Source organism: Stenella coeruleoalba, assembly GCF_951394435.1.
Source record: "Stenella coeruleoalba genome assembly, chromosome: 1".
In the NCBI taxonomy this organism is placed as follows: domain Eukaryota; kingdom Metazoa; phylum Chordata; class Mammalia; order Artiodactyla; family Delphinidae; genus Stenella; species Stenella coeruleoalba.
Genome location: NC_137169.1, coordinates 28579608 through 28602323, shown reverse-complemented (window position 1 = coordinate 28602323; position 22716 = coordinate 28579608). Strand labels below are relative to the sequence as shown.

The 22716-nt window shown below is 35.7% G+C and overlaps 1 protein-coding gene and 1 pseudogene across 5 annotated transcripts in view; one reads left to right on the top strand and one right to left on the bottom strand.

Moving 5' to 3' along the window:
* AGO3 (argonaute RISC catalytic component 3) overlaps window positions 1-22716 on the bottom strand; it is a 118077-nt gene that overhangs the window by 73496 nt on the left and 21865 nt on the right. Inside the window, exons 2-5 of one of the 4 annotated variants that reach the window (XM_079917245.1) lie at window positions 22602-22654; window positions 5754-5874; window positions 1835-2043; window positions 895-1031 (exon numbers count right to left, since the gene is read on the bottom strand). In XM_079917245.1, the coding sequence (XP_079773371.1) occupies window positions 895-1031; window positions 1835-2043; window positions 5754-5858 (451 nt within the window). In that variant the 5' untranslated portion in view covers window positions 5859-5874; window positions 22602-22654. Of the gene's footprint in view, window positions 1-894; window positions 1032-1834; window positions 2044-5753; window positions 5875-11398; window positions 11430-22601; window positions 22666-22716 lie in introns of those variants that run through there. The other 3 variants (XM_079917246.1, XM_079917247.1, XM_079917244.1) reach the window with 3 other exon arrangements.
* On the top strand, window positions 19310-21479 carry LOC307184054 (large ribosomal subunit protein eL21-like; annotated as a pseudogene). The gene has a single exon. The product of its transcript is annotated as a large ribosomal subunit protein eL21-like (transcript).

Genomic DNA, 22716 nt, shown 5'->3' with positions numbered 1-22716 from the left:
AACAAGTCAATGACATAAAAAAGGAAAAAACAAAACGAAACTAGAGGGAAGGAAATGGGACTACTACATTTTTAAAAGGCATAATAGCCAAATGCGATGTGTGGATCTTGTTTAAATCCTGATTAGAACCAATCAACTATCCCTGAGGCTATCAGGGAAATCTGATTATGGACAGAGATTAGAAACTACAAATAAATGATTAAATTTTTTACATATGATAGTGGCATTGTGACTGTGTAAGAAAACATCCATATTTTTAGAGGTGCACACTGTAGTAGGGAAAAAATAACATGCTGTATGGGATTTGATTTAAAATTACTACAGTAGAGGAAGAAATGTACATAGTTTAAGCAAAGGCAGAAAAATCCTGACAATCTGGATATTGGCTACATAGGCAGCAGTTTATCATACTATTCTCTCTACTTTTATATATACTCGAAAATATTCTTAAAAAAAAAAAAAACACCTAAAAATGAGAATGCAATTAGCACCACATTAAACATCAGTAGTAGGCACAATCTAAGGGTCACCAAGACCAACAGACTTCTCTTCCTTTAAAATATGTATTTCATAATGAAATACTGACTTATATAATTGTTAAGGACAAAAATGAATTATAATTGCTCAGATGATCATGTCAAGGCTTTTACATCTGCTTCCATTTGCTTACTTCATGTTTAGTAGCATTCCAGGACAAGTTCTATATAAAGGATTTCTAAATGAAATACAATAAAAAATAAAGGTTTTTCCAGTTTGTCTTAATATATGTCCAAATATTAATTCAAGACACCAGTACATATAATTACATATAAAATGTACTTATATACAGACACACACACACAGGCCATATAGAAATCAACTACCCAGCACAGAACATGGTTTTAATTCCCTTACCATCAATATTAAGCATCATTTTCCACATGGCAGGCCGAACAGACTGATGGAATCCAAACCAAACTTCCCTGCCCCCTCCCAGAGGGTGGTCATATCCTTCTGGAGCTGAGAAAAAGGAACGCCCCACAGGCGTATATCTACAAAAATTAAAATGGCATGTTCAATCTTTTCCTTCCCATTGAGTATTTAAATCTGCAGAACAGGTGAGTCTAGAGGATATAATCTTAACTTATAGTAATGCCTCTCATTATGAATATATGAAACTAAACATTTTCCAAATTTGTGAAATCAAAAAGCAACCACTCAAAATGAAAAAACACCATCCCTCACTGAAATTCTCTATATTTAAAACTAATATTTGAATAAGATTAAATTTTATTTAAAATAGTTTTAAAAAATAGTTCTAACCTTAGAAAATGCTAAAGAATAAATAATTATTGATCAAAAAGCTACTTCTATAAATGTTGTTTGTAGGACATAATATTTTTCTTTAAAAAGACACACTGATCCTATACATATACAAATAGATATATATATACACATGTGAGATGCTACTGTGATTAAAAAAGTAACAATTTCAACACACTTTGATACTATTATACAAACAATGAAATTACCTTTAAAACACGGTGATTTAACTAAAATACTAAAACTGATAATGTATCAGTTAGTTAAGATTTATAGCTCCTAAGAAAAAGGGTTAGACATTTTTTCCTGAAAAAAATAGCTACGCTAATGATGTGCATTTACTTTCACAAGTCAGAGAATTTTATGTAACTTACTTCTCTCAATGAATTTGTATGCATGCTATTCTTCAACTACGATAATCAAAATATACAACATCTGAAGGTTAACCAAAGGAAGACTGCACAACCTACTTTTGGGAAGAAAGCTTTCACACTTAAAACCTAAAGAGGAAAAAAAAGCCAGAAGCACCCACTTCATGGAGGGCAGATGTCGTAGCACCACATCAACGGCATGGACAGGATTAGTGCTGATTGGCTTGTCTAGTTCCAGTGGCTCTGGCAAGGTCCGTCCTGTCAGTACTTCATGTAGTAGGTGCCAACTCACCCGAGAGACAAATTTGATTGACACCTTGAAAGGTCGATCTTTTCCACCTTCCCCAGGTAAAGTAACATCTAAATCTACCTGTTGATGGGAGAAGAGTCAACTGGTAAAAGTTTTAAAAGATAAATACAATAATTTTTAACTGATACAAATATTTAAGAGAAAACAAGGCAAATATAAAAAAAAAACAATCTCAATGTGAAATCGATAGACTAAAATGTAAATAAGTTATTTATGCCAGCATTCTTTGTCATTGCAAAATACGGAAATTACCTAAATGACCATTTAGGCAGATATAAAAAAAAAAGGTAACGGAACTGCTATGGAATAATTTCCAAGCTACACTGTTATGTGAAAAAAAGCAAGTACAAGAGATTACAAATAGTATGCCATATTTTATGTGAGAAAGGGGGAAATGGAAAAATATTCATATATTTTTGTAAAAAGAAACACAGAAAGCATGAATCAGAAACAACAAAAAAAAGGGGTTACTTTCAAAGGATATGAAAGAACAGATTGGAAGAAATAAAGGAAGGATTAACAATTCTGAGTATATTTTTCAGCTTAGTTTTGACTTTTGGAAGCATGTTAAATTAAGTTCTATAACATTAAAAAAATAAAAATAAGATCAACAAGGATGGAGAGAAAAAACTAAAACTGAATAAATACAAAATCAAATGAAACCAAATGCATTTCAAACAAATAACATAGCCAGATTGAAAGAATATTAAAAAAAAAAAAAGAAAGAAAGAAAGAAAAGAAAACACTAATTCAGGTAACTCCTGAACATAATATATTTTGACTATACTCTTGGTTAGGGGTGTGGAGGAGGGGTGGGTGGGAAAGAACTGCATACAAAATAAAACCTTAAACTCTTACTACTATGTTTGTTTTCTGTAGTGATATAGTGTAGTAATTCAGAAACTATTTTATATGTACTGTAGGACTGAACAAATAAGTAAAAGTGGTAATATTTTGGAGAGTCAGGGGTTTAAAGGAGAAGCAAGACACAAATATGCAATGTAGGGAGTAAAGGAAGAATCCTTTTGGGATAGACTAGAACTGGAAGAATCAGTTTGAATTCATGATTTCCAATAAACATACTGTACAATATTGCATACAATAAGTGGTACTTGCAGGATACATATGTTAGGTTTATTATATGAATGTAATATTTATTATCTGTTTTGTTTATCTATTTACTTATTTATGTATTTATATTTTCTATCTCTGTCCATTGAAAGGGCTTATAAGCACATATACCCCAGCAGCAATGAGCACATCCAGTACCCAGATTTTGGTTTCTAAATTGTATTCCCTAACTAAAAGAAACCAGTGTACCTTTGAGATATGGCTGGTTGCAGGACTACAGCAGGGAAAACACAAGATGAACCTGGAACATCTTTTGCCCAAAAGTAAGGAAATACTCAAAAAAAAAAAAAAGATGTGTCATGACAAAAGCACACAGGAACCAACTTAAAGGGGCTGCCACAGGCAAAATCTGGGACAATTTGGGCAAATAAATAAGGATAAAGAACTAGAAGAGATGAAAATGTGCTCCCTTACAGTAGAATAACAATGATTAATGTAGAAGGAATGACAGAATTAGAAAATCACCATTACTACATAATAATAAACCTTCCAAGCAAGAATCATCAGCTACTAAAAAAGTCTAAAGAGAAATGGGATTCTTAAAAGTATCTCCCTTACAAAAATTAAAAACTTTGGTGCATCAAAGGACACAATCAACATAGTGAAAAGGCAACCTATGGAATGTGAGAAAATATTCCAAAACATATATCCCATGAGAATACATAAAGAATTCCTAAAACTCATCAACAACAACAAAATCAAATAACCCAATTAAAAAATGGGCAAAGAAGCTGAATACATATTTCTCCAAAGAAGACACACAAAAGGCCCATAAGCATATGAAAAGATGCTCAACATTATTAGTCATTAGGTAAATAAAAATCAAACCCACAATGAGATATTACCTCACACCCAACAGGATGACAACTATCGAAAATTCAGAAAACAACAAATGTTGGCATGGGTGTGAAGTATTTGGAACCCTTGTCCACTGTTTGTAGAAACATAAAATGGTATAGTCACTATGGAAAACAGTATGGTGGTGTCCCAAAACACTAAAAATACAATTATCATTTATATGATCCAGCAACTCCACTTCTAGGTATATACACAAAAGAACTGAAAGCAGGCATTAGAAGAGAGATTTATACACCCATGTTGCATTATTGCATTATTTTCAATAGCCAAAAGGTGTTCATCAGTGGATGAATGGATAAACAAAATGCGGTATATACATTCAATGGAATATTATTCAACCTTAAAAAGGAAAGAAATTGTGACACACGTGACAACATGAATGAACCTTGAGGACATTATGCTAAGTAAAATAATCCAGTCACAAAAGGACAAATACTGTATGGTTCCACTTATACGAGGTCCCTAGAGTAAATCTATGTTCAAATGGGAAAGCAACCCGAGTGTCCATCAACAGATGAACGGATAAGTAAAATGTAGTATACACATACAATGGAATACTATTCAGCCTTAAAAAGGGAGGAAATTCTGACACATGTCACAACATGGATTAACCTTGAGGATACTATGCTAAGTGAAATAAGCCAATCACAAAAGACAAAACACTATGATTCCACTCATATGAGGTACTAAGAGAGGTCAAATTCATAAAGACAGAAAGTAGAATGGTGGTTGCCAGGGCCTGAGGGGAGGGAAGATGGGGAGTTAAGTGTCTAATGTGTACAGAGTTACAGCTTTACAAGATGGAGATGGATGATGGTGATGGTTGTAAATGTACTTTGACACTGAACCATACCTTAAAAATGGCTCAAATGATAAACTTTATGTTATGTGTATTTTACCACAATTAAAAAAAATACGATCTCCCCACAAAAGAAAGAAGAATAACTTGAAAGGAGAAACTTGGCAGATACCAACTTAACCAAGTGATCGAAGTTAACATCACCGTTAATGGAACAAATACATATTATGTGCCTCCTGATACGATGCACTATTAAGGAAAGAACACTTACGTAATATTCCTGCCAAAAAAGCTTACTCAGAATCTAACCAAGAGGAAGCACCAGAAAAACACAGAGGGACATCCTACAAAATAACCTGCCTGTAATCTTCAACCATGTTAATGTCATAAAAGAAAAAAAAAAAAAAAGGCTGGGAAATTGTTCCAGAATAAAGAAGACTAAAAATACGTAACATCTAAATACATTCAGGAACCTGGATTGGATTCTGTACTAAAGGGAAAAAAAAATGCTGAAGGACATCATTGGAATAAATGGCAAAAATGGAATAGGGGCAGATTAGACAAAAATATATCAATGTAAAATTTAGGGAAGTTGGTAACTGTACTATGGTTTTTATCCTTGCTCTTAGGAAAAACACATTAAAGGGCATAATGTATAAAACCTACTCTTGAATGGTCCAGGAAAAAATAAGTATGTATATGTATCTCTATATATAGCTGTCTCTATAGATACAAAGAAAGTAAAAGAGAAAGGAAAGAGAATGATAAAACAAATGTGGCAAACTTTTAAGAACACTGATGAATCTGGGTATACATGAGTTCTCTGCATGATTCTTACAACTCTTCTTTGAGTTTGAAATTATTTCAAAATAAAAAGTTAAAATAGATAAATGATACATATATAGACTACAATAAAATGGCAATAAGTGCATTTAAAAGACATTGCAAAAGTATAGCTTTCTGATAAAGGAATGCATCTTACCCCTGTAGTTGCCACAGGAAGTGGATTGGCTGTGTAAAGGCTTCTTTTTCCATCATAAACTGGTCTACGGTCCCCAAATATAGTTACTTTAAAATGCTGAACCATTGAGTCAACCACCTCCCTAAAAAAGGGAAAAAATGCATTCATATAATCCTCTGCATGATGAAATACAAAAATCTTACCTAAAGTAATTTCTTACACTATTTAAAGCTGTCCAAATTCTAAAAGATAATCATACATGGTAAAGATTTTGCTTTCAGGACCATGGCTTAGGATACCAGAAAGATTGATTTCTGGAAGGGATGATATGAATTTCACAAAAGACAGAGAAGAATGAATCCAGTGAATTACTTAATCATTTTGGGACACAGTTGACCTGCAAAATATTATCCTTATAAACTGATCCAAAATCCCTTTCACCATCTCTAAGCACTACCTGACACATTCACCTCTCTTTATCAAAGAATATGATGCTCTTTCCTTTGTGCTCAAATAGCACCTAGTACATATATCTATTAGAACACTTTCTTCACTGTATTATAATTATTATTATATACTTCACTTCTACTAGACTGTGAGATTTTAAGAGCAATAAACACACCTGTATCCTGTACCCGCCCCATTCCTCTACCCACCCATTCTTCCAATGGTATCTAGCCAGTAAGGATATTTTGAAACCTCCATTTTTTTACCCAGCAAACATTTTTATCCTATATACTTACATGGAATGATATTAAAGCTTTTTTAGACATTTAAAAAAATTTGCAGACTACAGAGAGAATAATACCAAATATCCACAAATCAATATTTATTTTTACGTACACATAATTTGTAAAAGCAGTGGAAAGAAATCTAGAAGGGTATGTACCAAACAGATACAGTGGTTAGTTACCTCTGGAGAAAGAAGTGAAGAGAAGAATGATTTTTTATTTTGTTTACACAATCTAAATATATTACAATGACAGTACACTCACATAGTACTGGTATAATTTACAATACATTTAAAAGAATGGGAAAAATATTCAATTCTAGCCCAGTGAAGCAGAAGAGAAAGGAGAGAAAAAAGCATTTTCTGGAACAAAATAATTAAGCTGATTTGATACCCAGAGGAATTTTCCAAATGCTCAAAATTTCTATTTCCCCACCTTTCAATTTTATTTTGCAAGTATTTCTTGCACCAGTCTTCTACTTTCCATTCCCAATTACCATCATCCTAAATTAAAACCTCATGTTCTAGTACCTGAATTATTTTAAGTTTCTTGTTTTTTATGCCTTTAATTTTTTCTTCTCCGGCCCAACTTATATCCCACTGCCAAATGAGTCTCCAAACCCCACTTTTATTCTCCAGGTACAAAAGCTTAAGTTAATCGTGCTCCTCAGTTCATGCCACATTATCATCATTCACCTATATAAGACTCCTCTTCTAACTAATTGATTTCTTTCCTTCCATATTCATTTCTTATTCCCATTCTTCCTAATAAGTTATTTTTTCTAATGTGTTTGATAAACATTCTTCTGTTTGCATATATTCCTAACTTTAACCTCTGCACTAGGTTTTTAAAATCTGTTCACGTTGCTGTGGGACACTTAGTTCCTTGTGATGCAAAGTACTCCACATGCTGTCTACTTACTCTCCCAGCAATACAGACTCAGAGAACAGTCAGCCACCAAAACAATGCTACAATGCAATATCCCCTTCTATGTCCCCTTATGAACTTGTGTGAGAATTAATCTCCGGCTATATATACCCAGGAACAAAACTGTTAGGTCCAAGTGAATTTTATCAACTAAATGATGAAGAACTGCCAAACTGCTCTGCAGAATGGCTGCACTGAACAATCCTCCTGGAGGTTCCTATTTCCCTACATCCCAGACAAGATTTGGCATTATCCAGCTTTGCTTTCTAATTTTTGCTAGCCCAGTAAATTATTTGCCAGCCCAATAAAAGCTTGTTTTATTTAGATTTCTCTTATTACTAATGAATTTGAGCATCCTTTCATTATTTGTGTTTCTTCTTTTGTGAATTCCCTGTTTGTTTCCTTTGTTCATTGTCTATTGGGGTCCCAGTTTTCTTGTTGAATTGAAGGAGTTTCTTTGATATTCTAATGTTAATTCATTTAACAGGTTTAGTTGTTGCAAATATCTTCCCCCAAATGTTACCTACCTGTTAACAATGTCCATGTATTTACTGAACTGAAATCTTTAATGCTGTATCATCAAATTAATCATTTTTTAACCTTATGGTTTCATACTTTTAAGGTTTTAAGAAATAATTTGCAAATATTAACTCACAAAGATGTACTATGTTTCATTAACTCTATAATTTTATCTATATTATGTTGGTCACTAATCCATTTGAGGTTCTTCTTTATAAACAGTATTATGTAAGAAATCAATTTTATTTTTCTCCCTACCAGTCTTCCCACACCATCTACTAAACAATCTATATTTAACTGATCAATTTATAATGCCAGTTTATCTTATTAAGTTCTGATCTGAGTTCTCTATGCTGTCCCAGTGGTCTCCTTGTCTGTTCTTGGACCAGTATCATATGTTTTCATGATTACTGGAGTGTTTTATTATGTTGTAATGCGGGGTAGGGCAAGTTCCTTTTCTTTCTCTAAGATATCAATAACTTGGAAATTCATGGAAACATTTATTCAAAATAAATTTCGAGTCCTCCCCCACTGCCCCAAACTATCAATACAATAAGGAAAAGAAACATATCTAGTGGCCTACATATAGTAAACAATCAAAAAATATCTGTTGGGACTTCGCTGGTGGCGCAGTGTTTAAGAATCCGCCTGCCAATGCAGGGGATACGGGTTCGAGCCCTGGTCTGGGAGGATCCCACATGCTGTGGAGCAGCTAAGCCCGGGCGCCACAACTACTGAGTCCATGAGCCACAACTACTGAGGTCCGCGCGCCTACAGCCCCATGCTCCACAACAAGGAGAGGCCACCGCAGTGAGAAGCCGTGCACCACAACGAGGAGTGGCCCACCCCCCGACCCCCACCCCCGTCACAGCTGGAGAAAACCCGCACACAGCAACAAAGACCCAACCCAGCCAAAAATAGATAAATAAATTTATTTTTTTTAAAATCTGTTGGTTAAGAAACCCTCAAATAATACAAACTCGAGAGACAGGGCTAGTATGCTAAGAACAAATTAGTGTATTAAAAGCTACTGACAAACTACCACAATAAACAAAATAAAAGAAGATGAAACATAATACGGGTAACTGTAAAGTCTAAACACTTATGTTTGAAAAGTTCAACTGCAATAAGAACAAATTAGAGGATCTAAACTTACCCACTGCTCTCCTGCAAAGGGGATTTAGGTGACTATAAATCCAAAATCAACTAATACTGTGATGTAGTTTCTTCAGAATTAAAGAACTCAGGTTGCATATATTCAAATACCCAGTATAAGGCAGGTAACCATCCCATCAAATATTACACAGGTCATTTCAAACTGGAGTACTCTGTTCAATTTGGAAAAAACTTAAGACCCTAACAAATGAAATATAATCATAAAAAGGTAATCCTGATAGAAACTCACATAATATGAGCAAAAATAAATCAAATTAAGGACTCTTAGTCTAGAATAGGAAAGAGTCAAAGGAAATTAGAGAAGTCTTCAGCTATTTTGACAGACTGTCATGTGAAAAACTGCGTAGAGTATCTTCCTTGTATGGGAGGACAGAATTAGGACAAATAGTTGGAAAATATTAAGAAGCTAGATTTTGGAACAAAAATTTCCAACATTTGCTAACCACCAGAGTTATTCACGAGTGGATTACACTATCTCATAAAGTACCTGAGTTCATCCTTGCTAGAACTGTTCAAAAAGCACTTATGTCAGAGAAGATACCGACTAGAAGATTGAAATGAATAATGTCTACAATCCCCTCTAACAGCAAAATTTAATTAAGAGAATATCAAATAATGAAACTGCAGATCATAGCATCAGATACAGAAACTCCTTTATAAATAATTACACTAAATATTGATTTGAACTTAAGGCTTCTGAGCCTTTACAGAATGGTATTAGAATTCTATGTACATTGGGCAATTTTAACTTTAATCTCTTACTAATATGATATAATTAAATGATATATTTAGACTTTTAATGGAACTTTATTATGCAAATTAACAAAATGACAAATGCAGGAACTGCAACTTGTCTTTTTTTTTTGCGGTACGCGGGCCTCTCACTGCTGTGGCCTCTCCCGTTGCGGAGCACAGGCTCCGGGTGCGCAGGCTCAGCGGCCATGGCTCACAGGCCCAGCCGCTCCGCGGCATGTGGGATCCTCCCGGACCGGGGCATGAACCCGCGTCCCCTGCATCGGCAGGCGGACTCTCAACCACTGCACCACCAGGGAAGCCCAACTTGTCATTTTTTATCTCAAATGATACTATAGCAAAGCGTAGTTTATTAGAATATTCATCAGGCAGGCATGTGAAACTAGAGGAAAAACTCTCTAAAACAGTAATTTATCTAGTCATCTAGTCAGCTGTAGCAGCAAAGGTACTCACTATATTATGAAGAAAGTTTGAACTGAGAAATGGCCAACTTGAGGAGCCTTTAAAATATGTGGTAACATATGTACTGGAGAAAAAATAAGTAGACATGAGTTTTTAGTCCCACTCTGCCACTAAATCGTTGGGAAATTTACTTGGCTTCTCTGAATTTAGTTCCTTTATCAATAAAAATGAGATAATAGTCTCAGGGCTGTTATAGGGACCATGTGGGATATTAGTGAAAGTACCTTGGGGGAAAATGGTAAATATGTATCATACTATTTTTATATAAAAATTTAAGCACAATTATCTCAAAATTGTACTTCAAGAATGATACTGAGGTACGGAAGTCTTCCTAACAACAAACATACATTACAATGCAGTAGCATCAAATATAGTAAATAATACAAACAATGAATTCTGCTAATTAACAGAAACTGTGAACTGAATTTTCCCTACATTGTAGTTTGTGGAGCACTAGTCTTTTATTATAACAATGAACAATGAGGGGAGGAATCTTTTGTTCAAATGTAGAAATTTCAGGATAACATTTTAAGTGTGTACTGTTAAGCCAGCTTCTTAGCTTACAATAAAAAGTAAAGCTACCAAAACCAAAATACCTAAAATATTTTAACTTCTAAAGCAGTATGTAGGAAAGAAATTTGGGAAAGAAAATCTGAGTAACTGGGTGTAAGAACTTCTAACCAATCTTTAGTGGCTTCCTTTTTTTTTTTTTGCTGTACACGGGCCTCTCACTGTTGCGGCCTGTCCCGCTGCGGAGCACAGGCTCCGGACGCGCAGGCTCAGCGGCCATGGCTCACGGGCCCAGCCGCTCCGTGGCATGTGGGATCCTCCCAGACCGGGGCACGAACCCGTGTCCCCTGCATCAGCAGGTGGACTCTCAACCACTGCGCCACCAGGGAAGCCCAGTGGCTTCCTTTTACTAATAACCTTAGTCTGAAGAGAGAAGAATTCCTGCAGAGAATAATATGATGCATTTTTGTAGAACCTCAGGACAGAATTTTAAAATCCTGAAGAATATCTGGCAATCACTACAAAAATGGAACCTCCCTGAGTACATTAGGTCTTACACAGGGCTACAGCCTACCTTCCCACTCTTACCTCAACCACCACTTCCTATATTCTGGTACCAAGTCTTTTGACTCCATCATGCTCTGGTGCACAGACTGTAAAGTAAAATTTAATATTGTTTTCAGTAAGTTCCACTTTACCACCTGACTCATACAGCAGAAAAATGGTAGGAGAGGGAAACTTTAACGTAAAAAGGAGAGGAAATTATTTTCCTGTTAATTGTTACTATAAACTCACAGAGACCCATCTTCATCTTGTTTTTCGGTACCTCTTAATTCTCTGCTCCCAAAAGGTAGAATGGGAAATATTATTTTAGTCTTTAGGAGAAAACGTAAAATAGTATTTTCCTCTAAAAGTGACTATTCACCTTAGTTTAGTATTCCCAGCTACAATAAATTAACCTGCCACTATAATACAGACAGAACAAAGGAAGGTTGCTAAGGTATAACAAGACGCTAAAATCACCCAGAAGTTTATAAAACACAGCGAAAACAGCTGACAGCCTCTCCTAGTATCCTTCTAACCTCTAATTTATCTTCATAACTCTGTACCAAGTAGCAGAGAAGGTAGCCATACCTTTGCATCAAGTTAAAGTTTAAAGATGCAGAGTAGAGGAGAAAGGAGTTATACTTTAGATCAACATTTTAATACCTTATAAAATTTGTAGTACATCAGAGCATTTTACCATAAACTATCTTCACTGCTAATTCATATGGGTGTGAATTCTTTCATAATCTTATATAACCACACTAGCTAATCTAGTAACCATTTCTAGTATTCACAAACAATTGATAGATTACTTTAGACTGAGCAACAGATTTTTAACTCAGTGTGGCTTATACTAACAATTCTCCTCTAGAACACTTCTCCCTCAGGCCACCTTTGACTTCTTAATAGACATAGCCTCTTTTCAGTCTCTACGTTCCTCGCTTCTTTTAGCATTTGCCACTGTGATCAATCCTTGAAAATCACAATCCGTCCTTTACTTTCTCTGAAACAGCTTCTACTTTGTCCTGGTTCTCCTACCTTTGCAATCTCTAAGTGTCTTCACTGGCAACCTGAAACAACAGTATCCCCAGAGATCTATTCTCAGTTTTCTTATCTTGACGCTACACATTCTCCCTAGCTTTTAACTATCACCTATATGCTGACACATCTCAAATCTCAATCTTGACTTATTTCCTGAGCTCTAGGCGCTTATTTCCAATAATCTATTGAACTTATCCATTTGGATGTTTCTTACACAATTCAACCTCCAAATAGTCAAGAGAAAATAAAAAACTTGGTCCTTTCACCATCTGTATTTCTGTTAAAGCCATCAACATTGTACAAGCAAGGAACTATGAAGCCATTCTTATCTCTTCCCTTTCTCTACACACCTAAATTATTTATTCTTCTTCTAAATCTTACATCTAAGCCTTTGCTCCACCGCCACTGCCACTGCTATTAGTTAAGTCTTAGAACACACTATCTCTAATCTAAAAAAGTAGGTACCAAACACGAATTTGAAAAGATACAAGCACCATGATGTTCATAACAGCAGTATTTGCAATAGCCAAGACATGGAATCAACCCAAGTGCCCATCAACAGATGAATGGATAAAGATGTGGTGTATGTGTACACACACACACACTCACACACACACACACACACACACACACAGAGAGAATGGAATATTACTCAGCCATTAAAAAGAATGAAATTCTGCCATTTGCAGGAACATGAATGGACCTAGAGAATATTACACTTAGTGAAATAAGTCAGACAGAGAAAGACCAAATACTGTATGATATCATTTATATGTGTAATCTTAAAAATAATACAAATGAATGTATATGCAAAACAGAAACTATAGCTATAGAAACAGAAGCTATAGAAAACAAACTTAGAAAGCTATAGAAAACAGAAGCTATAGAAAACAGAAACAGAAGCTATAGAAAACAAACTTCAGTTACCAAAGGGGAGTGAAGAGGGGGGAGGAACAAATTAGGGCTATGGGATTAACAGATATAAAGTACTATGTATAAAATAGGTAAGCAACAAGGATATATTACATAGCACAGGGAATTATAGCCATTATCTTGTAATAACTTATAATGAAGTATAATCTGCAAAAATACTGAATCACTATGTTATACACCTGAAACTAAAATTGTAAATCAACTATATTACAAATTAAAAAAAATAGGGGACTTCCCTGGTGGTCCAGTGGTTAAGAATCCCTCTTCCAATGCAGGGGATGCAGGTTCGATCCCTGGTCGGGGAACTAAGATCCCACATGCCGCGGGGCAACTGAGCCCACGAGTCACAACTAGACAGAAGCCCGCGCACCGCAATAAAAGATCCCATATGCTGCAACTAAGACCCAACGCAGCCAATAAATAAATATTTTAAAAAAAAGTATTAGAGGTGCTAGTGGCTATGCTGGAGTATGAGAAAAAATGGTTAGAAGTATTTATATTTAATTTTCATCTAACAATTACAAATTGAGATGGACTAAAATTCACGAATAGGGATTGACACTGGTATCCTCATTTAGTCCACATCTGACGATCAGGTGTAACGTATGTAGGTACACAAGGAATCCTAAGAGAATAATGGGAGTTCTGCAACATAAGAGTTAACAGTGGAACTCCCACTCATTCATGCATCTTCAGCATGTTGTAACTTATTTCCGTTCAAGTGTGTGGCACATATTCTATCAGGTTTTGGTACAGTAATCAGAACACGTCAGATTACTAAATCTATTCTTAAATAGTTTATTTCAAAATATTGTTTCCCACCTTTAATTTTTCAATAGTTATGCAATGTTAGAATAGTAGTACATGTCCATAAATTAAAAATTTTTAAATGTGTGTGTGTGTGTGTATATGTGTATATATATATATATACATATATATATATATATATATATATATTTATTGTTGAATGCATGGGTAAGTATGTTTTAACTAATAGGGATGCAAGATCAAAAGTTTGAAGACTACTGCAATCGCCTTCCAAATGTTCTCCATGACCCTGGTCTTTCTCTTCTCTAATTCATTCTCCCCACTGCCATTAGAAATGCTTCTTTTTTTTTGGCTGCATCATGCCACTTGCAGGATCTTAGTTCCCTGACCAGGGATTGAACCTATGCCCTTGGCAGTGAAAGCATGGAGTCATAACCATTGGACCACCAGGGAATTTCCTAGAAATGCTTTTATAGAACCCTCCTACACTGTGAGTGGGAATGTACATTGGTGCAGTCACTATGGAGAATAGCATAGCGGTTCCTCAAAAATCTAAAAACAGAGTTGCCATATGATCCGGCAATCCCACTCCTGGGCATATACCCATACAAAACTATAATTCGAACAGATACATGCACCCCTATGTTCAGTGCAGCACTATTTACAATAGCTAAGACATGGATACAACCTAAATGTCCATCGACAGATGAATGGATAAAGAAGATGTGGTATATATACAATGGAATATTACTAAGCCATTAAAAAGAATGAAATAATGCCATTTGCAGCTACATGGATGGACCTAGATATTATCATACTAAGCGAAGTAAGTCAGAAAGAGAAAGACAAATACCATATGATATCACTTATACATGGAATCTAAAATATGACACATATGGGAATTCCCTGGCAGTCCAGTGGTTAGGATTCTGCGCTTTCACTGCTGAGGGCCTGGGTTCAATCCCTGGTCGGGGAACTAAGATCCCACAAGCTGCGTGGTACAGCAAAAGAAAAAAAAAGACACATATGAACTTATCCACGAAACAGAAACAGACTCACAGACATAGAGAACAGACTTGTGGTTGCCAAGGGGGAGGGCGGAGGGGAGGGTTGGACTGGAGTTTGGGACTAGCAGACGCAAACTATTATATATAGAATAGATAAACAACAAGGTCCTACTGTATAGCACAGGGAACTGTATTCAGTACTCTGTAATAAACCATAATGGAAAAGAATATGAAAAAGAATGAACACACACACACACACACACACACACACACATATAAAAAAACTGAATCACTTTGCTGAGCACCAGAAACTAAGACAACATTGTAACTCAACTATAATCCAATTAAAAAAAAGAACACTGAAAAGAAAGAAAGAAAGAAATGCTTTTAAATATAGGTGTTCCTCATTTGCTCAAAAGCCTCCAGTGGCTCTCTACTCTTTCTGAATTCACAAGCCTTGGCATGGATTTAAGATCCTTTATAACCTACTTGCTGGCCAACTTTTTCAGACTCTAGCTACTCTATTTATACTGGCCTATTTCTGTTACATAAACATGTCACACCTTTGGTCATGCTCTCTCTCTATGGATTATTCTTTCCCCTAGTCCACTGGGTAACTATTCAGCTCAGGTAACAATGTCATGTACCCTATCTTCCTCGCTAACCAAAAGCAGGAATCTTTTATCACAGCATATACTGCACATCTCACAGAACTTGTCATTCTATACAGACTACATAATCCTTGGCAGGAATCATGTCTTATTTATCTTGTTATCTCCAGAACTTAGCACAGTGCCTGACACAAACAGGGGCACAATAAGTTAAACAGTTAATGAAAACATAGGGAAGTTTTTAAAAATGATCTTTTTAAAAGTTACTGCAGGCTTTAGAATTATAGTTCTAGTCAGGATCCATATATCCTGAAATCTAGTACTAATAGCATTCTGCTTTGGTACAATAATATGGTATTCAGATAACTGCTTTAAATTAATTTAACTCAGCCTAAGAAAAAAAATGGAGCATACTAGAAGTAAACAAGTCAAGGCACATCCTACAATGGAATACTATACAGCTGTTATTGTAATTTAAATCTACACAAATAGATAGATATTAGGAAAAAACCCTACCTACTAGTCCCTGATGTTCAGACATATATTTATTTATAAGATTATCTTTGAATTTCAAATATATTGTAGGAATATTAGCCAAAAGGTTAATTTCTACTGAGTAATTTATTTAAATGCTACTTTAAAAGAATCTTGAGATTTGAAATAATCACCATCTATTAGCTTTCCTATCTTCCAAGTGACTAACAACTAACAAGGAAAATAAAACTTGCTTTTTTTTTTTAACTGACATATTTTGCATGATATAGTTTCCCCAAGATAGCTAAACGTTCAAAACTATACCATTTGATTTTCACCGGCAGTGTTTTCTGGTGTATGTCTTCTAAATCATTTTAATCAGAAGCATACCCCTCTACAGATAAGACACCAAAAGAACAGCTGGCAAAAGAAAAAAATAATTGTACTTCATCAAAATGAAAAATGTTTGTGTTTCAGAGGATACCATCAAGAAACTGAAAAGGCAGCACAAGGAATATAGCCAATATTTTATAATAACTTTGTATGGAATATAATCTATTAAATACCAAATCACTATTTTATATACCTGAAACTAATAATATAATATTGTAAATAAACTATATTTCAATTAAAAGAAAAAAGAAAAAATTTTTTAAAAGGAAGTAAAAAGGCAAGGTGCAGAAAGGGAGAAAATTTTTGCAAATCATCTTATCTGATATAAGGTATTGAACTCCTACAACTCAGTAACAAAAAGGCAAATGATCCAATTTAAAAATGGGCAAAAGACCTGAATAGACATTTCTCTGAAAATATACAAATAGCCAATAAGTGCACAAAAATATGGTCAATATCACTAGCCATCAGGGAAATGCAAATCAAAGTAACAATGAGAAACTACTTAACAGTCACTATGATGGCTATAATCAAAAAGACAGATAAATGTTAATGAGGATGTAGAGAAACTGGAATCACCACACACTGCTAATAGAAATGTAAAATGATGCAGCCACTTTAGAAAAGAGTCTGGCAGTTCCTCAAAAGGTTAAACATAGAGTTACCATATGATTCCCCTCTTGGGAATACACTCAAGAGAAACGAAAACACGTCCCACACAAAATTCTGTACATGAATGTGCATAGCAGCATAATTAAGAGCCAAAATGTGTGAACAATTCACATGTCCACCAACTGATGAACTGATACACAAACTATCCATACAATGGAATATCATTAAGCAATAAAAAGGAATGAAGTACTAATACATGTTACAACATTATGTGAAAACGTGAAATGGGGCTTCCCTGGTGGCGCAGTGGTTCAGAGTCCACCTGCCGATGCAGGGGACATGGGTTCATGCCCCGGTCCGGGAAGATCCCACATGCCGCGGAGCGGCTAGGCCCGTGAGCCATGGCCGCTGAGCCTGCGCGTCCAGAGCCTGTGCTCTGCAACAGGAGAGGCCACAACAGTGAGAGGCCCGCGTACCGCAAAAAAGAAAAAAGCAAAAAAAACGTGAAATGGGGCTTCCCTGGTGGCGCAGTGGTTGAGAGTCCGCCTGCCGATGCAGGGGACACGGGTTCGTGCCCTGGTCTGGGAAGATCCCACATGCCGCGGAGCGGCTGGGCCCGTGAGCCATGGCCGCTGAGCCTGTGTGTCCGGAGCCTGTGCTCCGCAACGGGAGAGGCCACATCAGCGAGAGGCCTGCATACCACAAAAAAAAAACAAAAAAAAACGTGAAATGAAAGAGGTCGGTCACACAGAGGCCACATATTGTATGATTCTATTTATATTTAAATGTCCAGAAAAGGCAAATCTACAGAGACAGAGAGTAGATTAGTGTTGGGCAGGGACTGCAGGGAGGGAGGCAATGGGGAGTGACTGCTAGTGAGTATGCGATTTCTTTGGTGGAGGACAAAATGTTCTAAAGTATGACTGCAGTGACAGTTGTACATTATCACTGTGAACATACTAAATGCCACTGAATTGCACACTTTAAATGAGTGAATAGTGTAGTACATGAATTTTATATCAATAAGGATGTTATTTAAAAAAAGAATGTCCTGTACTTCCCTGGTTGCGCAGTGGTTGAGAGTCCACCTGCCAATGCAGGGGACACGGGTTTGATCCCTCGTCTGGGAAGATCCCACGTGTCGTGGAGCAACTAAGCCCATGAGCCACAACTACTGAGCCCGCGCGCCTAGAGGCTGTGCTCTGCAACAAGAGAAGCCACTGTAGTGAGAAGCCCACGCACCGCAACGAAGACTCAAAGCAGCCAAAAAAAAGAAAAGAAAACAAACAAAAAAACCCAATGTGTTAAAAAAAAAAAAAAGAATATCCCTTTCTTGGCACACTACCCTGTTATTACACTATGCCAATAATATTCCTAATAGCAGTAGAAGAGAGTTTCTTCACTCTGACTTGCTATTTCTATTTAAAAACCAAAATCATATCAATATAGATTTTTTCCTTCTAAGATTCAATCATTAAAATTACATTACATCCATATGCACTATGCACACTCAGCACTATGTCATTAATCATAATAGAATAGTAACAGCAATCATACTAGTACAATGACTATAAGATAATGCTTAATTTGTAAAAGAAAATTAAACCAAAAACTTCGATCACAATCTATTACCAACTATTTCAACATTCCTTCAAACCTTTATGCAAGGAGATCTTATATTTATAATCATGCTGCATATACAACTTTCCCCATCTATTTCACTATTTAACAATTTTGAATAAATATGGAACAGTCTATTCATGGTTTACCCTCATATATATTTAGTAGCTGGACAAACTAGCATAAAAATCTCAAGTTACTGATTTTATACTTTAGGCCATAATATTTCTAGAAATTAATTTTTAAGACCATTCACTTGTTAAAAAAAAACAAGAAACATCTGAAATCTGCTTTACATGCTCTTTTAACTAATGATGATTTTATAATCAAATCATTAAATTGGGAAAAAAAGAAACACATAGACACACACTCCCCAAAGAAGTGAGGAAAGGATAAAAAAGGCAACAGACAGAAAGTCTAAAGTAGAAAAATTGACTCACAAGATGATTCACAAGCATTTCCTGGATATTTTGTCCAAGAAAACTCTTCTGACTAAAGTGGAAACTTGTTTGGCTGCAATACATCATTCTACTATTATGATTAATGCCACAGTGCCAAATATTTGAGCATGTGGCATATGGACAAGAGAAACCTCATATGTGTTGATTTAAATACTGCTGCATTTTGGCCCATAACTGTTTAGTTCATATTGAAAAGGAATTGTAAAGTTCTATTTAGTTTCTTCTAACTTCTAGAATTCTAGTTGTTGAAGTGTAAGAACTGAACCAATTTAGGAAGCCCACCAACAATTTTAACTGACTAATTACATGATATTGCAAAAAGTGAAGACAAAAGCTAGGTTTTTGAAGAAAATAAAGGGAATAAGTTTTGTGGATGTTGACATAAAATTAAATCAATATTATTAACAAAGTATAAAGTTGGTTAACGCCAATTTTAGAGTCCCAAGGAAGTCCTATAGCTCCTGTCAAAACTCAAATAAAAGGTACACGATAAAAAAAATTTCCATTTGGGAACATCTAAATTGCAGATCCTTTACTCCTACTGACAAATAACGTAAGAAGACAAAGCAACATAAAGATGAAATACAATTAGGGATGCCAAAAGGACTGTAAGTTAAAACCAGAATGTACCACACTAATTTATTATATACATTTTCCTCCCAAACTTAACCAACATGTTGAGCATCTACATGTGAAACTCTATGGTACGCAACTTCATATACACACATATAACATGTGATTATTCCTCTACCAAAAAAAAGGTAGGAAAAAGAACAAATCTAATAAACAATTTTGTTCTTTTTTACCCAACGTTATTGCCAATGCCCTAGTCCCTCATAACTCATCTGAAATACTAAAAAAAATTTCTATTGACATCCCTCTAAGTCCCAAGCCTCCAACTCCTACCACTTCCTCAATTCCATCCCATTTTGTCTTCAAGTGATTTTGTTTTTCTAACATTTTCGTCATATAATTTTCCTATTCAATAAATAACGTATAAGAATTCTTCACTATATACTGCTAAAGTTAGGGGCAATTTTTTCAGGCAGGGCAAGGTGAAGAGGCAATAATAAGGAATTCAGCTAAGAAATATCTGCCTTAGACATTGTATCAGTTAAGAGACTTCCTTAGATTAATAAATGCCCTTTAAAAATGTAAACATCTACCAGAAAGGTCAGAATTATCCTTCGTTCAAATTTACACATTAACACCCCCATTTTGAGAAACAAGAAAAAGGGAATTTGAGAGTGCAGCATGAGACAGTTGGTCCCTGTAAGCCCAAAGACAGACAAAAGAGAAGGACACTAACATAAAGACTAACCTATATATCCTAGGAGAGAAGGGTAGGGAACTGAAAATCCATATCTAGGCATACAAAGCCCTCTATAATGTCCAGTTCTCTTTCCTGTCTCCTACCAACACACTCATCCCATTTTACTTTTATAAGCATTTCATTCATTTTACTGAGTATTTATTATGTGCCAATCGTTGAGCTAAGATCAGGGCTACAAAGATGATGATAAAGAATATTACTTTTCATGAAGAGGTTACACTGAGAGAAGAGGGTAACAAATAACGCACTAAAAATACTGTAATGGAAGTGTACACCAACCAAGTACTACAAGGTCATAGTAGAATGAACTACCATCTGGCCTTTCGGCTGGAACCACCATCTTCCAATAATTCACCAAAATTATTAACCAACACAAAGGGAAGGAGGAGGGGTACTTGCTATATGTTCTCTAGGCCTTTTAGAAAACACGGAGTTGTTCCTTTGGCCACATACATGCGAATCAAGAAGAAAGTGATATTGTAGATATCAAGCGAATGGGTACTGTTCCATAAGGAATGCCCCACAAATGTTACCATGGCAAAACTGGAAGAGTCTACAGTGTTACCTAGCACAATGTTGGCATCGTTGTAAACAAACAAGGGCAAGATTCTTGCCAAGAGAATTAATGTGCCTATCAAGCACATTAAGCACTCTAAGAGCCAAGACAGCTTTCTGAAATGTGTGAAGGAAAACGATCAGAAAAAGAAGGAAGCCAAAGAGAAAGGTACTTGGGTTCAGCTGAAGCGCCAGCCTGCTCCACCCAGAGAAGCACACTTCATGAGAACCAGTGGAAAGGAGCCTGAACTGTTGGAACCCATTACCTATGAATTCATGGCATGATGGGTGTAAAGAAAACAAAAGACCTGGACTGTACATATGTTTCTCTTAATTGAGTAGAAGTGTTGTGTCCCTTCTCCCAAAGAAATATTTAAAGCACATTTTAACTGTGTCCGAATTCAGTGGGTGATGTCTTTACTTTTCAAATTTAATTGTTTTTCTTCCTGAAAGATGTGAGGTAATTTGTTGTGCAATATACTCCACTGGTTAATAAACTGCCAAATATTATTTGTAAAAAAGAAAAAGAAAAAAAGAATGAACTACTATCTGACTATGGAGTTCAAAAGGTTTGTCTTGAAAAATAATAGAAGTTTGCCAGATAGGTAAGGGCAGAGGAGGCATTCCTGGTAGGAGTTGCAGAATATGAAAAAAGATAAAGGTTAGAGCCAAACTAAGAAAGGTATGCTACACTAAATTTGGGATATTATTCTGTAGGCAATAGGGAGCTGAATACATTTTAAAGTAGGGGAGTGATATAATCAGATTTCTTATTTAAAAGAATAACTACGCCAGAAGTATGGATACTTATCGAGAATGGGGAGAGAAAGAAATGTTAGGGGAGACCAATTTGAAGATCATCACAATAGTCTAGATAACAAATAAGGGTCTGAAACCAAGGTGGTAGCAGTATGGATGGAGAGGGGCCAAATTAGGGAATAATTTCTGAAACAGAAGCAATAGGACTTGATAACCAACAGGAGGAAAAAGGAAGGTCTAGTTTGGGAATTTAGGTAGAGCAAAAGAATATAGTAGTATGAGTGGAGTGTGGGGATGGGGATTGAGAGAGTAAGTTGTTTTGACCTGTGTTTGAAGCACTTTATAGATATTCAGGTGTCAAGTCTGAAGCTCAGGAAAGAGGTGGAGGCTACAGCAAGATTAGGAAGTCATGTACTCACAGATGGTAGCTTATTGTAGTACCTGACCAGAACCTCCCCCCTTAAGCCTGGCTTAGGCTCACTAAACCTGGTTCTTCTCAATTGTTGTACCTTTGTTACTGCTGCCTCATCTTAAAAAAAAAAAAAAAAAAAAAGTGTTCTCTTTATTACACGATCTGCAGTTCTACCAACTGTTTAGATTAGCCCAATTCCTTTCCTTCTTGCTTTACAAATATTTCTTAATGACTATCAAGTCAGGATTCTGGAGTGCTGGTCTCACCTTTGCTATTAGAAATGTTGTTGAGTAAGCCTCTCAACCTTTCTGGATTTCAGCTACAAAAAAGGTATCAGGAAAAAAAAAAAAAAGGCATCAGATTAGTTGATAATTTTAAGAT